General features: G+C 43.8%; 1 protein-coding gene across 1 annotated transcript in view; it reads left to right on the forward strand.

The window, feature by feature from the left end:
* Positions 1-355: 355 nt before the first annotated feature.
* The window catches only part of CORIN (corin, serine peptidase), a 129027-nt gene continuing 111455 nt past the window's right edge, over positions 356-17927 (forward strand). Inside the window, exons 1-2 of the mRNA XM_033060864.1 lie at positions 356-493; positions 15194-15338. Coding sequence (XP_032916755.1) covers positions 419-493; positions 15194-15338 — 220 coding nt within the window. The 5' untranslated portion in view covers positions 356-418. The remainder of the gene's footprint in view (positions 494-15193; positions 15339-17927) is intronic.

Here is a 17927-nt window from a genome sequence, read left to right on the forward strand (position 1 = left end):
GCCCCTTACATCATCACTGACTCAGGCTGGTCTTGCTACCTCAAGCCCTTCGCACCGTGACGAGGCGTCCCTTTACCGGATGGGGGGGAGGGGGGGGGGCTCAAAGGCTGTGCCCACTCCATCCGCCCTCCCTGGGGGACAGCTTTAGGGCGAAATTAGCAAGTGGGCTGTCTCTCAGCTTGTCCCTAAGGGGTAGAGCCTTGTGTGCGAAAGGGGTGGGGATGTGGCTCTTTCTCGCGGAGGTTTATTATTATTGGGTGGAGGAACGGGGAGGGGGAGTCTGCAGAGCAGACAAAATGCGAAGCCCTCCCCGCAAGTGTGTCTGTGCGGGAGGAGGGTGTACGCAGTTCGTTAGAGAGCGAGGTAGAGAAGGGTGAAGGGGCGGCCAAAGTGGAGAGGGGTCAGCAGCAGCCACAGCATGCTCTCCACGCAACAGTTCCCTGCCCTGCCTACGGAGGAGGAGCGCTACCGGCAGGTCCTCTCCGCCAGCCGGGTAAGGCGAACCTCGGGGCGCTCCCCTTCTCCAGGGGGCCGCCTGGAACCGGGGGCTGGGCGGGCGCTGGCTCGGCCGCTTGGCGACCCCCGGGCTGCGGGCGGGGGCAGCGCGCTCAGGGGCCAGCGGGCCGGCCCAGCGAGCAATTGCAGTGCGTGGCGCACAGCCTGCGCTGCCGCCGCGGGGCTGAGCGGCGGGTTGTCGGGCAAGCGAAGAAGGGGCAACCCCCTCTCCGAGCCCGCCGAGCTGTTGTAGCGAGAGCGGACCCGTGGCTCGCAGGCAGGGACGGGGCCGTGTCCCCCGGAGGCGCGGCCTGGGGGGACGGACGGACGGCCGGGGACAAGTGACCGCCTGCGCCCCACCTGCTGCCATGGGGCCGTCCCGGAGCGCTCTTGTGTGGAAACTTGCGGGGATGCGCTGGGGACGGCCGTTCAGAGGCGCGGGATGCAGGTGAGCCGCAGCCAAGGCTCGCTGTAGGAGAGCCGAGCGACGCCCTTGCCCCGGTTTTCTCACCGAGCGCCGAAGATCAGCGGGGCTGCTGTGCCCGGTAAATGCTCTGCCCTGGAAGGAGCGGGGAGGAGTTGGCCGAACCCGACGACAACAGGTCCGGCCAGGATCCGCAGGAGCAAAGTTTGGGCTTTACCTCTGGCGGGGCTGTCCTGGCCGCTCCATCAGCGGCCGGGCTCCCGAGGAGCCGATGCACCGTGACCCCGGCGCGGTAGTTGTCCCCCGGCATCAGCGGGAGCTGGCTGTACCCTTAGGTCGGTGCACCCTGGGGTCGGGTGCAGGGAGCCAGCCCACCGCTGTCCGGCGGGATGGTACCGCTGCCGCTACCACCCACGGAAAGAGGTTATCCTATACAGGAGTGGGCACTTAATCCCTCCAGGGAGAGCCAGTCTATGTGACTGCAGGTGTCCGAAGGGGATAGCGCGGGTGCGGGCAGCCTCCCAGCACACACGTGTGGGGAGGGATGAGGGGGTCTGCCCTTCTGGGAGAGGCTGCATAAGAGAGGGCGAGAGGGAACTTGCAGGAGGTGGCTGCTGGGCTAGTGCGAACTGGCAGGGTGGGCCCCCTCAGCCTGCCCTTCCCTCGGCCGGCCGGGGCGCAGGTGTGTCCCCAGTGTCGCGGCTGTCCCCATTGTCGGGACGCGGTGGCGCTGCCAGAGTGGCAGCGCGGCGGGGCCCGCAGCCCTACAGCGGGGCCGGTGCGGAGCCCAGGCGGGAGAGCGGGAGCGCTTGCAGGGAGGGACCGGCTGCCCGCGCGCGCTCCGCCGCCGGCAGAGACCGGCCAGGGCCGCGCAGGGGTGCTGAGACTGATGCGTGGCACTTGTGGAGAGGGCGATGGAGCTTCCCCCGCTGTCACACCGAAATGGCACAGCAGGGGTTTCACGAGTGTATAAACCCGGCTATATACTTGAGTAGTGTCATTGCTCCACTTGATCTAAAATGCAGAATGCTTGGATGCATTTCATGTCAGGCGATTAATTAATTAACTTAAATTACTACGAGTCTGGTTGAGACAATGAAATTCTGAAGTGAAATGAAATATCTAGGGCTTCTAATGCATTCACGGGATCTCTTGGGAAGTTTTGGCTTTCAGCAATAAGAATATGGCAGTGGATTTTTCCATATGGCTATGTACACCCTTCCTGCATTCCTAAAAGATGGACCAGTCAGCAGGATTAAATTCTTTTGTTTGTTTTTGTAATGGATTCTCTAGCTGGAGATCTCTGTTAAGAGCTGCTTGGGTACTGTGGCACATAGATGAATGAATGCATCACTGAGATAGTCCAAACAACTAAACAGTTGTAACACAAGAAATTGGAGAACTGCTCTACCCATGTCCTTACAAAAGCTAGTGGCATCGCAGAGGACTTTGGACATCTGTACTCTGATGAAGGATGGGGAATCTTTCAGGTGAACAAGGGTATCCTAAACAGTGTTCAAACCTCTTTTAGAAATTACATGTTCATAATTTTTTTTCCCTCCTCCAAAGGCCATTTGTGAAGATCCAACCCTACATATAATCCTCACTCAGCATGCATTTTGAAGGAAACCACCAGCACTTATTTTCCCGAGAAGGCTCTTGTGTCGGTGAGCCAGTCAGCACAGCATGCTTTCTCATTTTAGAGGGGTTTGCTCTTAGTATCTTATGAGGCCATCAGGACAAAATACTGTTTTTCCTGAGTCTTTTGGAGCTGGAACTATAAAATACTGAAGACAACATTCACTTCCTTTCCACAACTGAGATAACTTGAGTGTCCAGTGAATTAAAGTACTGTATGTAGATGGTTTGAAATGTGTCATGATTGGAGGTGTTCTATAAAATGTGCACAGGGCAATTTTATATGTATCTGTTATTTTTGTCTGTTAATTGTGTATTAGATGATGTCTGCAGATACAAGTGAAATCCAGGACTGTTAACAGTGCCAGTAATTATTTTTAAATATGGGTTTGCTTGAATGTAGGAGTTGCCCTTTTTAAAAATTTTCCTTTTCCTGCTAAGCTGATATGCATGTTTAGGTCTTAGCACTCAGCTCCCTTGAGGAACATTACTGTCCTGGCATTATATTAAGTCCATATATTGCCAGACACATAATTTCTTGTCATTACTCACATAGCCAGACAAGGAATGTGTGCAGAGGCTGAGGTGGATAAGCACCTAGACAGAAATCTCATTTGTCAGAAGAAGAATGCTCCTTTCAGGAATGGTCCTTGAAGGTGGAACAGGCAGGGGAATGCTGGGTTGGCTATATCTGGCAAAGAAACCCAGGAGCTCTTGCTCAACTGCTCTAACCAACAAATGCTGAACCATAAACAAACTCGTTGTACACAAGCAGGAAGACAACACTTCGAGTAGGGTGGCTAAGTGGGTGTTTGAGCTCTGTGAATCTTTGCCATGCTGAGGCACAGCAGATTCAGGTCATCCTAGTCCAAGAGACACAATGTAAGCACTACTGGCATTTCTTTAAGGGGTAGGAGCTGTGGCTTTGACCTCACTTGCACCAGGAGGCCCTGGGTACCACGTCATCTGCTTTCAGGCTGAACAGACCATGCAGTTAGGCAGTTACATACAATGACACTATCTCCTAGTGTGGCCAGACTTTAAAAGATGGTGGTTATAGCTACATTGTGTGGGAAGAGTCCTGTCAGCGTGTCAGGTATCCTTAGCAAATGCTTACAAGGCCAGATGAATGTCTTGTTTCTGAATGCCAGCCAGGGTTTGGCAGGGGCGGATGTCAGGCACTTGCACAGGGCAGTTTTAGCCTTGCACATGCAGCTTAGGCTCTTCCAAATGTGGCTGCCAGACACCTCCTGATATTTAAATGCCTTCAGGATGAAGCAGCTAAGTGAGCAGCAGGGGTTGAGGGGAGCAGTCTGGTTACAGTTTGCAATACTGATGCTTGTAGTCTGTCCCAGTTTCTTTCTCTACTGGTAAGAAATGGACCTCATAAGTGGCAGGCTGGGTACATACAGTTCTCCAGTGCCAGGAGAGAAGGGTAGGTGATAACCTGCTGTGAAGTGATGGATTGTCATAGTCGGAGAAAGCTTGACCCCCCCCCGTAAAGGTCTTCACACTCAGAACAGTGACTGAAGACAGTACGCAGATAGCTCCAACCTGACTACTCATTACTCTGAATTTTTAATTCTCTTGGTGCTCCGCAGTGAGTTTTGTCTCGTGAGAGAGTGCAGTTTCACCTGGAACTGTGCTGAGCCTCGCTGCGGGTGCCAGGGCTGGGAGCTCCCCCTCCACTTGCTGTGACCTGTGATTGTGGCACCGGCATGTGCGTGGGGTGGCCCTCACTCCCCGGGGGGCTGCGAGAGTTAGAGTGGGGGGAAAGAGGGAAGGAAGAGTGCCCGAGCTCTGTCCCTTCGGGCAGCAGCCTCGGTGTCCAGCGGGATGTCCCCGTGTCCAGCGGGATGTCCCCTCTCCCGGCTTGCCCGGCTGCTCGTGGGTGCCTCTCCCAATCCGCAGCCCCGCGGCAGAAGAATACGATGCCGATCGCATCCTTTCCCTCTTCCCCCGCCCTCTATAAATAACTCTGGCTGAGCTGACCTGTCAGATTCCCCCGGCAGAGCGGATCCCCTGACCCGGGCCGCCTGCAGTGGAAAGTCTGAATGCAAAACATACCGCAGTAAAAATAGAGCGGCCGGGGAGCCCCGCCGGCAGGTCCCGGCTCTCGGTGCCGCACTGGCCCCGGCTCTCATCAGCGCCGAGAGCTCTCCCCTGCTCCCGAATCCATGGGCACTTCAGTGCCCCAGTGGTGAATGCTTTTTTCGCTGTCAGATGGAAGCAGAATTAATTTCTGCTGTGGAACAGATAGTTCCAAGTAGCGTTTTTAATTCCAGCTTGCCTTTCTAACCAGCAAAGATGAAAGAAATGCGAATAATGGTTTAATATCCTAAATGTAAAAATAATAATGACATGACTGTCAAGTAAGAGCTTGTCATTTCAAAAAGAGGTGAGAATGTTGCTGATCTGAAGTCTGAATTAGTTTCCATTCTGTGCCCACCTTGTGCAGACAACTGCTCCCCTTAAGGGATAGGCACTCCTTGGCTATGGTTTCAAGCCATTATAATTTAAAGCAATGCTTGCAGCAAAATTGTGCATATATTATTTCTGGTCATTTCACTTGTGAAACTTGAATATCTGGTGGTTAAAGCCACACACAGACACCAGAAGATGCTGTCTGGTGCTGCTATGCCTTGTCCTGGTGCATCCATGTCACAGTTCTTGGCCCTCAGTGCCAGTGGGGGCACAGCTGACTCCAGGGGTGGTGGTGGGGCACAGATACTCCCACTCTCTTCTCAAGGAGGCCAACCTTGCAGTCCCCCCAGTGCCAGCAGTTTGCCACCTACATGGATGTCCATGTAGTCAGGATGGAAGTGATGGCCAGGGTACTAACCAGAGTAGCAGTGTTGCATCTGTGATTATCTGTTTCCCTGTCCCTCTTCCCCTATTCCCAAAGCATGAAGGGATGAAAATAATCCAGCCAGAATTCATCATTTCTGTCTTTAGAGTGGAACCTTTGCATCTACAGTTTACAGTTTTCCGATTTTTTTTTTTGAGTTTTTTCCAGCATAAGGTAGCTTGTTAGCATGTTGACCTCTAGAAAGTGAATTGAGGCTGAAAATCAGATACTGACAGAGCTGTTTTTGAATGGTGAGGTTTATGCTGTGATGGTTCAAGTGCTGCCCCTGGGGGACAGCTCCTGTAAGTCTGTGAGGGAAAAAAGACTGTCAGGGCTTGTATCATTTGCAAGTCACTTGCATCACTGCAGGTGCTCCTGTAAGCTATTGCTATTCCAGAATTCCAAGGTTAACTTTTTCTTGCAAAAGAAGTATTTTGTATATTGAACATTTAATTAATCTTCACCTAGTCCTTTAAGGGAAAGAAAGTGAAGGTAGAGTTTCTTTTTTTTTTTGGGACTGCATCAGATTTCATCTACTCCAATTCATGTGTTGTAGTTCAGGGAGATTCCAATATTCAGTGCATGGTGCTCTTGCTTTGGGACTGACTGGTCAGTGATTGTCAAAGTCTGTCTTTCCCTTCTTCCCTTCCTAAACCTGTAACACTCAGTTCTGCCATATACAGAATACAGTGTTTTAGAAAATAATGTGCTAGAACCTTTCAGAACTGATTTGTTTGATGCCAGAGAGAGATTTCACTTGGCAATGATTTAGCACTAGTAGTAACCGCCCAGAGCAATTCCTATTACTGTTCATCACCTCAAAGAACTCCTAGTTTCAAAAAGCCTATACTGTCACTCTAATATTATTGAAAGTTACTTGATAACATCAAAGACTCAGGAAGCATTTCCTAAGGAAAGAGACTCTCATTTCCCCCCTTTTCTGCCTCTGAGTGAAGCAATGAGAATATGTGCCCCTTGCATGTTCATCTCACTAGATTTCAGAAAGCAGTCAGGTCTTTTCTTGTGGAAATAAAACCACTGGTCAGTAGCATTGAGGAGTTTTCCATCCCTCACCTCTGAGTCCTGCAGCTCTGCATTCATGTAATAGTACAGCATATAGCTGTAGTACACAATTATGTTTTCTCCAGACTTCTGTGGGACAGTGGAGTGACATGGAGATGTCTTTCATTGCTGCTGCTTTTGCTGTCAGCTTTTTTGCTGGGTGGACTATTTTGCCTGTATTAAAGTTGTCCTGTTTCAGACACCTGGAGATTATAAAAGCCAACACATGCTACATTTCTCAGGCTCTTCTCAGCCTCCTGCATTTTCACATCTCCAGGAAGAAACACAGATAGCTGAGCCCACCTTGTCTTAACAACCTGTGCATTTTTGCCATGACACAGTATTGAGGGACAGATATTGATGAGAGATACCTTATTGTTTGAAAGATGCTAGTTCTGTGCATGTACAAATATTGTCTAAATGGATAATATATCTGAAAGGAATATTAGGAACTGTAGAGTAAGCAACTATCTTTCTTCACTTTTTTTTTTCTCACATTGCTTTTTGATATGCAGCAACTAGGTAACAGAAGAAGTAAGTAGTAAATGCCTTTTCTTAAGCTTTGTTTTATCCCCACTCAGCCATTTTAAGGGCGTTAGCTTAAATAAGTTGTAGTGCATGTAGACGAGCCTGGAAAGGAAGTCTCAAATGATGATTGAATGTGTTTAAATGTTGTTAAATCCTTTTCTCTATAAAGTGAGAGATATGAAGTAGCATTGATGGTAGTCTGGATGGTTTGAGAATCCAGATGGTTTCCATTTGCTTTGTCTTTATCATAGATAGGATTATTCTAGGACTCTTGGAGTTTTCCAAGCAAAATGTGAATGGAAGGAATCCCGGCATCTGTTCTAGGGATGACAAATTGAATACTCCCAGCCATAAATACAGTATAATTTTTCTTACTTGACAAAATAATCAGATTGTTACTGTTTCAGTGACTTATATGGATGTTTTTATCCCATAAATCTTTATGTGATCTGTAGAACTTTAGTATTTATATATACACCAATGCAAGTGCCTTGTTAACCCACTTAATCTTGAGTTTTCTGTATCAGCTTACTTTTTTTTTGTAAGTTCAACAGTATTGAATAGGTTTAATCTTTAGTCTCTCCAGTTATTTCTGTCACAATGTCCTAGTAGTTTCAAAAAATATCCTTCTCTTTCTTTATTTTCTTTTGCTGAAGCAAAATGTTCAAAGTTGACATGTTTCTGAACAAAGTGATATCCTACTGAAAAATGAATGAGTCACCTCTAAATTTTTTAGGTAGTAGGTTATTGACCTTTGTGACATTGTGTAAACCCATTTTCATCTTTGGGAGGACATCAAATAAAAATCCAGCTATGCTGAACAGATAAGACTTTTCTTTGACACTAAATCATGTCCTTTCCTTTGATTAATATTGCTGTTGGCATTATCTTTGGTCTAAGGGTTAGTATGTTTCTTATTCACAATTCAGAAAAAACCAGTAAAGTTAACATTATACATTCAAATCCTAAATTTTAATTTCTTCAAGGCAGATGCTTATAGTTGAAGAATAATTATGCATTTTAATGAAAAAATAATTAAAAATGCATGAAAGGTAAAGAGACAAATGCTTCTAAGAAGATTCCTGCAATTTTCTAGCTTACATTCTAGTTTACCATCCAGTTAATGTAATTGAAAACTACTGATTTTAAATAGGTTAAGCAACTGCATAATCATAGACATGGCATAGAGGGTTAAGCCTACTGATGAGGTATTAACAGGAAAAAGGTATGTCCAGTTATGAGCTCTAACTACCTTGTGTGGGATGGGGCTTCTGGTGGGGCTGCTGCACAGGCAGTGGGTGACTGATAAACTGAATGTGAGCTGCAGGACAGGCAGGATTTCTTTTTGCCCCTTCTAGTTTTCCAGGCTTGAAAGATTCTTTCAAGAGGAGGTTTTCCTCTAAAAGTATCCCTCCATCCCCTCAAAATGTTTTTGTTTCTTTCCCAAATTTTTTTTCTAGCGGTCAGAAAGTAGACCACTGAAGATTTTTCTATGCATTTTTAAAATGGTTTTCAGTTTGCCTTTGTGGTGCTAGTGGCTCTTCTGAAGACATCTGCTCCTTGAATTCCCAGCAAGGCAGGAACCTGAAGAGGGTACCATGTTACTCCCTGCTTGCTGAGTTGTGCTTCTCAGCAATGTGTAGCCAGAGGCTTGCCATCGCTGTTCAGTGTGCTTAGCTCAATGCAATGAACATCTGGGTAGTCAGGAAAGCATTAGAATAGTCTGTGTGTTCAGAAAAACAGCACAGCACTGTGGAAACTTTCATGAGTAACTTTTGCAAGCTGTAGCAACTTAAAGAAAATTAATAACCCCTAGAGCATGAATTTTGCATTAGTTGAAGAGTACTTCCCCCTGAACAATTTCCCACTGCTTGCTGAAGTGGGCTGAATGGATGTTCGTGTTCTGGCACTGGGAAATATCAGATAATGCTAACCATAGTCTAATCCTCAAAATTAATGCCTTTCATACACACTTCAGTTTTTTAAAAAAACCTTTGCTGTCTTCCATATGTTTACTGAACCTTGCTCGTCTTATGCGGCAGGGCAAAGTCACACATCTTTGCCACCAGCTGTGAGTAATAAAGAAGAGAGAACTTACAATTGTAGTAAGGTTGCCATCAGTTGTACTATTTCCTAATCTGAACATTCTTGAGAATTCAACAAAGTTCCATTGTAAATGTGGGAGGTATCCCCACAGTAGTTGTAAGTTTACATCAGTGAAATTATAAATAATTGTGAATATGTACAATATATGAGTAAATATGTAAACAATTAACATCTATGCCAAAATAGAATCATTATTCAGCAGCACTTCTTTTTGAAAATGAAGGGATTGTAACATATTGGTATTTAAAAATGATTACTATTGTTCTCTAGTAAAGACAAGTATCCTCCTTTTCTCCCTGTTTTCTAATTCAAATTTTGAAGACTGATTTGTACTGATTTGTATATGTTGTCTAATGGTTGTCTAATTTTTATTTATAATGAGATGGAGAACAGATATTAATATCACACATTCCATGTTCGACCTTTGCTCTATAGCCATAACAAGTAGGAACCATCTTCCTTTGATGGCCAAACTATAATGGCTGATATGGTCATGTCAGTCCAGTTTCTAGAGATTTAAGACCAGCATCAAAAGAGCAGATGAAATCAGAAGAAGACTTGTGAGGACTTCTGAGAACAATGGCATTGTGAGGTCTGTTTACTGCCTCCTGACATTCCTTCTGCATTTCGTGGTAGTTCTTCCATTTCTTTCCATTACAAACACTAAATAATGCTTTGGTGTATGGCTTGCTCAAGATGTATTAATGCTTCTGATCTAAGAGGTGTCTTCTGCATTTCTGTGTAGAGACCCATCATGCACAGAAGATACTGACAGTAGGCAATTAGCCCTAATGATACTTCTTTATTGGGAGAACATCTGTTCTGTGGTGACAACAGTGGGAGATATTTTTGTCGAGTGGTTATATCATGATTCAGGCTGTTTTATAGACTAGTAACTTAGATACTTCTAGTATCTAAAAGGAAAATTGCTACCATAGACTTTTCACCCATAAATCTTAATGTAATCTGTCATTTCTCTGCTTTAATATGACAGGCATGTTATTGAAATGACAGCCATGAGATCAGATTCTTTCCATGTCTTGCAGAAAATAAACTGTGAATTTTGGTCCAATTAATTTTTAGTTTTTCTGTAGTCAAATGGGACTACACACTCTTTTCAGTCTTACTTTTTTTCTGCCTCTGTGGTTACAGAAAATAAGCTGAACAGTCTGATCCAGCAGTCCTAGACAAACCTAGAATTTTTAAAAAATCTGCCCTGAAATTAGTTCAGAATTTCTTTTTAGTCTATTTCCTTTATTGCAGTCATTACTGAAAGAATGCCACTCAGATAAGCAGTGGTTAATGTAATTTCATTAGGGACAAAGTTCTTAGCTGTCAGAAGAACTTATTTGATGTTTTTAGCCATCCTCTCTTCTGACTATATTCTTGTTAAATATAAAACCTGTTTGTATTAAAAGCAAATGGCTTCTTACCTTAAAAAACCAAACACTGTATTTCCTAACTATAGTGTACATAGTATATAATTCAGAAAAATATTTCTTAGATTGAATTTTCTAACAACAGTAGTAGGAAGAGAACGTTCACCAGTGTTCTTCAAGTATTAAGAATATGTTTTAGTCCAGTGCTGTAGATTTTGGCTAAATTTATTTTATGCTGAAATGATTAGCATTTAGGGTTGATTTCTTTCAATGGGCCCTCAAAGATTCTGCTTTTAAATCTTCTTGTCCTTCCTTTGGAAAGAGAGATAAATATGTATCTACCAGATACCTCAGTCAGAGAATGAGTCAGAGAAACTATTAACTATGCAGAGAGTTGAGGGAGACTGGTTTCTTTTCTCAACCGTAACCTAGAAGCTTGAAGTGAGCCAAGGAATAAGCATTTTGCACCCGTTTCCTTCCATAAGCCCATTTTTATCTGAAGATTCCATTATTTATGTCTTTAGTCTATTAATTGTTCATCTATTTTATTATTTATTAGAACTGAAAGAATAGAGTATGTCTGAAGTTTATGCAGATACCATTGTCATATTAGAGCACTTCAAGCTGGTGCATGTATTCTTTGTATATTGCAGTATTTGGTGGTAAGAGGAAAAGAAATACTATCAGGGAGTATACAAACGGTAGGTGTAATGCATTAATATTTATGGGCACTTTAAAGGACATTTTATTAAATTCTCATTGTTGATATAGGAACCAGTAGCACTATTTCTAGTTTTAGTTCCTATTCATCAGAGAAATAGACAGAAAAAAACTAATGTAGATGTTCAAGTGATGGAAAATGGTAAAATTGGGAAACTGGAAAAATAGTGTTTATGCTTGCATAGTCACTGATGATGATTTAAACAGGTATATTGTTTTTTCCTGAGGTTTTTTCCTGTAGAAGGTAAAAATACAACATGCTGTTCAGTTGCCTGTAAATATTTACTCTGCTTTTCTACAGAACAAGCAAGTCATGCTGCTTAGAGAAGCATGTCTTTAACAATACAGCATTCTTTCCTTGAGCAATCACTGGAAACAAATTTGGATACAACAGCCGGTTTTAAAATCTGTGACAGTGAGCTGTCAATACAAAGATTGAGATTATTGCTTTCAGGAGTGGACAGAGAAAGAAAATTTGGATGTTCTCATTTAGTATTGAACATTTATGTAAAGTAAGTAGTATTCACAATGCCAGTAGACTTCAGAAAACATTTCTCACAGAAAGAGAGGATTACCAGAAGTTCATTCTTTTAACTGGCACACATTTAATGTTCCTGCTAGGTTAACTCTAAGGCATATGTACAACAGTGGTGGCAACAGCTCTCAGTTTAACACTTGCACTTGAGATTATTAAGATCTCATGTACCTCCAGAATATCCAATGTCACCCTCCCTGTCACAGTAAGAGTCAAAAACTGATGATGGATATTATTTCTGAAGGTTTTTTAAAATATTTGAGAATAAAATTTTGTTCTTTCTTGCTAAGTTTTTACTCCTAAGCCAAACTCTTTATGGAGTCATGGGTTGTTGGAAAATCCTGGCTCTACAGAGATGGGGCAACTGACAGACATTTTAAAAGATTTTATTCCATTATCAGTCTCATTGAAGGGTGAAACATAAGAGATGTAAAACTCTACACCATTCTATCAGAAGCCAAGTTCTTTCCTGGTTACAATACCTTATAAATGTTTTTCAGCCACACAATGGTGCTAATACTCCTAACACCAATCACCTATTCTTTCACCCCACGTGGTCTTGCCACAATGCCCCTTTCACAGTTCTAATTGTCCAAAATAACTGGTCTTTTTGGAAGGCCATCATTTGAAACTTGTTTCTAGTTCAAAATATCTGGTCTTTTTGCAAGGCCATAGTTTGAAACTTGTTTCTAGTTCAATTTCTCTCAACAATGTCTTCTCTATTCCATGGCCTTTCTAACTCAGCATAGCTTATCTCAGAGTTTGCATACAGATGTCCAAGACTGGGTGAACTTTCAGTCAGGCTTTCAGAATCCTCTACAAATCCATTTCTCACATTGGGTCAGAATTTACTTTGTATTACACTGGGTAGAGTTGGACATTTCTGCTTGTGACTTGCAAAAAGTGCATCTTGGTGGGGTGTCATTTCTTCAGAAGAATGAGCTGATCTAAAATTTACTTGTCTTGAAGAAACTAAGAATCAGCTTCTGAGTGCCTTAATCGCTGGGCTGTGTAGTGATGGTCCTGCTCCTTGTAGCTCCTTGTAGCCTGGCCCAGAAGAGCTGGGTTATTTTTTACAGAATATTATTATTTCAAGGCATGGCATGCTCTGATTCAAGAGGAGTCTGTTCATGTGGTTGTGATAGTCTGCTGAGTTGTAGATCTAATTTTTTAATTGCTTCAGGCAAAGAGGGTGTTGAACTCAGTTACCCTGTTTCCTGTGGGAGCACTGCATCTGCTGCACCATTGTCTGTTCTTTCAGAAGTAATTATGGCAGTGTTTTTTTGTGTTCATAGGAGAGTTGTGTTATTCCTCTGTTACCTGTGCTCAGAACTCACAAGGGGGCCTAATACAGGCTATGCAAACCCAGGTTGTGGAATTCAGGGAAGCCTGCTATGAGTACAGCAGCTAAAACTGCTAGATTCCAGCATCACTAGAAGCAAAATGCCAGGCAGACACTGAATACTTTTACATGAAAAGGTAGAGAAGTGTGGACTGAAGAAAGTCGAGCAGGTATTGCCTAAATGGCATATGGATTGAAGTTCCTAATATTCACCTAACTCCTTAACTTTATCTGTGACTGAATGTTTTAGATGTCAATGGTGGACAAGGGCAGTAATTAAGCTATTTGAAACATTTACAACTTCTGAATAAGCTGCTGATTAAGAAATAACAATTCTGACAACTAATTCACTCTCTCCAATATTATTTATATTTCTCTTGTGGGAAATGAGGATCACATTACAGACCTTGTCATCTCACTCAGACTCAACAGACACTCTTATTCTCATCCTGAGCTGGCTGTTCCAGATTTTCAAATAAATCCAACATATATAGGTTTACCATCCTGCTTGCTAGATAAATCTAGTAGTAGGACTGTGTTGAGACTGAATCACTGGAATAGGAGGAAGATTATCAAGTGAGATACTATTAGCAGCTCACACCATACCAGTACCATGTGCATTTTCAGTGTTAATGTCTTTACTTTGAACAGTGGAAGCAGGAAGAGAAGTCAAATGGGACAGACACTGCCCTGGATGAGTTTCAAAGTGGTAAGATGACGTGATGCTTTGCAGTGTCTGAAAAGATACATACAACTTCACAAATGCAGTTTTCTTAGCTTCTGCTGTCTGTCAAGGATCTGCAGTGTCTAGTAACCAGGGGTTTCAGGAATAGTTGATAATTCTATTATCAGCAAGGAAAATTTCCTTCCAAATAGTCTTTGTGAGATGCTGGAACAAGAGATATTGCAGAATGATGGAAAATCATTCTGCAAATCCTACTTAAGCCTATAGTCTTCTCTTTCAAGGCAGTAAATGGGCAGTGAGGTTGTGAGGTGGTATAAATCCAGTCCCTTTCCAGCAATTCCTTAAGAAATAGTTCAACTTTGGTTTGTGCCAGTCAGGCTGATGACCTGCTCTTTACAGAAAGGCACGTTCAGCAGAGCCAGCCAAAGGGATAACAACCCACAGAGACTGGCATTTAAAAGACTAATATTATTTATGATTTGAACTTCAGTCTCTTGAGGTTCTTCAGGGAGAGGCTGTCAGGGTAATGGATGCCTTTACTCTTGTGTCCTGACACAAGCAACTTTGATGTGATTGATCTTCCTGACAAAGAGGATAAACTATTAGTCATCCTTTGGGAAGACACTGTCTGAAATGAATAAACCTATCATCCAGTTTCACATTATCACAGGGAAAATTTTATTTTTTGGCCAATTTCAAATAAAGGGACATTGACTTCATAACAGTTTCAATCTTGCTATTAAGTATTAATTTTGGAATTTTATTTTTGTTTCTGTTTAAAAAGTATTAAATTTCTCCATTATATGAGATCATAGTATTAATGGAATTAGGTTTAAAAAATATAGTATGCATGTTTAGGCTTTTGCAAGGGTTTGAATTTTTTTAGTTTGTGCAGCTCAATTGAATTCAGAAAATTATTTTTCTCTATTTTTTTGTATTCCACTCACAGAACAGAAATAACTCTACAGAATACTGTGGCAAGTTATAATTTTATAAAGTACTAAAAAAATCAGACATCATCACTGTGCATAATAAGTCTTCTCTTGTCACTTAAAACAAAAGTTATAATGGTATCCTGATTCTTTAATAAAAGAAACAAAAACATGGAGCTCATGAATAATTAGTATTGGAATTATAAAATAATCTTTATTTGGCCTTATTCCTTAAGTTTATTATGTATTTTACAGTTTTTAAAATGAAATGCCTATCTAACATCGAGTTCATCAGAAATGTTGTGAAATTTAAATGAAGCCATGTCTGTGGATATTGAGTAAAGTTCAATAAAATTTACATACAAGTTGTCATTAAAAATCTGTTAGCCATTGACAGCATATATTTAAATCATGTAGCTGTGTAGTAGGGAGGGAGGATTGCTGTTGAAAACATAGGAGTTGGTCACCATCATGATAAAACTGCATTTTTGTTTTTCAGGTCTTAGGAACAGATGAGGATAATATGGGGGATGGTTGCTCTCAGAAACTGGCTTCTGCCAAGTTCCTTCGACTTTTGCTCCTGATACTGATTCCATGCATCTGTGCCCTTATCCTTTTGCTGGTGATCCTGCTTACCTTTGTGGGTGAGTGCATTTTTAATTAAGGAGACACTTTAAATTAAAGAGACTAAGACCACATTCTCAAGTGCTAATATAATTGTGGACATTAGACATATGTTAGCACACCTACGTAAAAAACTGATCTACCTAATGACTGTTTGTTGCAGAGAAATACATCTGCAATTTGTATCCTTTAAACATATCTGAAGTACTGATGAGGAAACATTTTCTGATTTTCTCAAGGTAGATTTTTGAGGAACACATTATCTAGAATATGTAGTATGTAGTAACTACGAGTATGTAGTTTCCAGCAACCATTTTACAAGTACAGTAATTTTAGATCACTATCAGTGGAATGGAATATTGATCTGTTTATGTCACACATTCATACGCAAACCTGATTCTTATTTTCAGGTGAAATTTAATTTATAAATAGCCACAAATCTTTCTGAAGAGCATACAAAATATTACTGTTTAACTAAGGAGAATTATGCTCATTTCTTCTACATACAAAATATGTATCAGTGCAGAACCCCATATATGTTTTGTGGAAACTGGTTGAAGGTATATTAGATATCATAATGGCTTAGTCTGTTAAGTAAATTTTTGTGCATGTTTTTAATAATAAAATAGTGCTAATTTATTACCATGAATTTTTAAAAAATCTTCCCTTTGTTACTTTTAGAGGAGCTGACATATCATTAAGTTACTTCCAGTACAAAATCAAAAAGACAGTAATACTAGATTAAAGCATTATTTTTTCAGGAAAAAAGTTTTTAAAAATTGCCTTCAGTGCTATTTTTTTTAGCTTCCTTAGGCTATTCAGAAGCACATCTGAAATACGTGGAGTAATGCATCCAGATATACAGAATAAATCTATTTTTCTATTTTTTCCAATTTCAATATACATCAGTCAGTTAGCAAGCATAGGAGGAAATTAAACATGTATCAAAACCACTGTCAAAATCAGGAAAATTTAAATCTGTTTTCTCAATTCAGTCTATAAAGGATATGCAACATGACATTGTAGGCCTGTTCTTTTCATTTAGTTTGAGTTAAGGAAGTAAAAAACACCCCAAAGCTAGTGAAAGTTATGATTGACAGGTAAGTCTTGGATTGTATCTCTGAACTAAGAATAGTCTGAAATGGATTAAGATCAAGTAAGCCTTGCAATTAGGAAACATGAAGCCATTAAATTTGCTTTGCTTATGTTTAGCATTCCATTTGTATCTTTCATATCCTCTGCCCTAGATTATCATTCTTTAGTGAGGAAGCAGATAAAAAAGCAGGTGTATTTACATCAGCTCTACTCAATCTCTTTCTCAGGCATGTATCAAACTGTCATTAAAATGTATGAAATCGTCTGGGAAATGGGGCCTGTTCTGATCCTACTTACGTAGCAGAAATCGTGACTATCTACCCTTAAGTCAATGTCATTCCAGTAGGGTACAGAATAAGGCTTGGTGTTATAACCCAAGTCTAAAACTGGCAAAGGTCCCTTCAGAAGCAGTTTTTGAATTACAGTAGTTTCACGAATACAAGCCGCACGGATTATAAGCCGCACCCCCGGTGCCTCGACAATGTTGCTGTCTTTGTCAATAGATAAGCCGCACCCCGAATATTAGCCGCACTTTCGTTCGTCGCGAGAATCCGTGCGCAGCTTTCACAAATTGGCCAATTAGTAACAGGATCGCGGCATAGCGGGCTTTACTGGCTCGGGGCGGGGCCAGGAAGGCTCGGCCCGCTCATGGTTGCTGACGGGGCCGGCCGGGTGGTGCTGCAGCCGCCGCTGGGCTCACTGGCCCCCCTCTCCCGTCAGCACCGCCCTGCTGCTGCGTTTACGTACTCGCCCTGCCGGCGGGCCAGCCACTGCCACTGCTGGCAGGCATGCCGGCCGCCTCGCCGCTGCGTTGTTTACGTACTCGCCCTGCCGGCAGGCCAGCCACTGCCGCCGCTGGCAGGCATGCCGGCCGCCTCGCCGCTGCGTTGTTTACGTACTCGCCCTGCCGGCGGGCCAGCCACTGCCGCCGCTGGCAGGCATGCCGGCCGCCTCGCCGCTGCGTTGTTTACGTACTCGCCCTGCCGGCGGGCCAGCCACTGCCGCCGCTGGCAGGCATGCCGGCCGCCTCGCCGCTGCGTTGTTTACGTACTCGCCCTGCCGGCGGGCCAGCCACTGCCGCCGCTGGCAGGCATGCCGGCCGCCTCGCCGCTGCGTTGTTTACGTACTTGCCCTGCCGGCGGGCCAGCCACTGCCGCCGCTGGCAGGCATGCCGGCCGCCTCGCCGCTGCGTTGTTTACGTACTCGCCCTGCCGGCGGGCCAGCCGCTGCAGCTGCCGCCAGGCTCGCTGGCCCCCCTCTCCCGTCAGCACCGCCCTGCTGCTGCGTTCCCTAGCCCTGCCGGCGGGCTGCCGCCGCCCGGCTCGCCCGCCGCGCCGCATTCCCTAGCCCTGCCGGCGGGCTGCCGCCGCCGCCGCCCGGCTCGCCCGCCGCGCCGCGTTCCCTAGCCCTGCCAGCGGGCTGCCGCCGCCGCCGCCGCCGGGCTCGCCGGCCGCCCCCTCCCTTCTGCACCGCCGCCGCGTTTCCTCGCCCTGGCCGGCACTGCAGGCCCCCGC

Source organism: Catharus ustulatus, chromosome 5, assembly GCF_009819885.2.
Source record: "Catharus ustulatus isolate bCatUst1 chromosome 5, bCatUst1.pri.v2, whole genome shotgun sequence".
NCBI classification, from domain to species: Eukaryota; Metazoa; Chordata; class Aves; order Passeriformes; family Turdidae; genus Catharus; species Catharus ustulatus.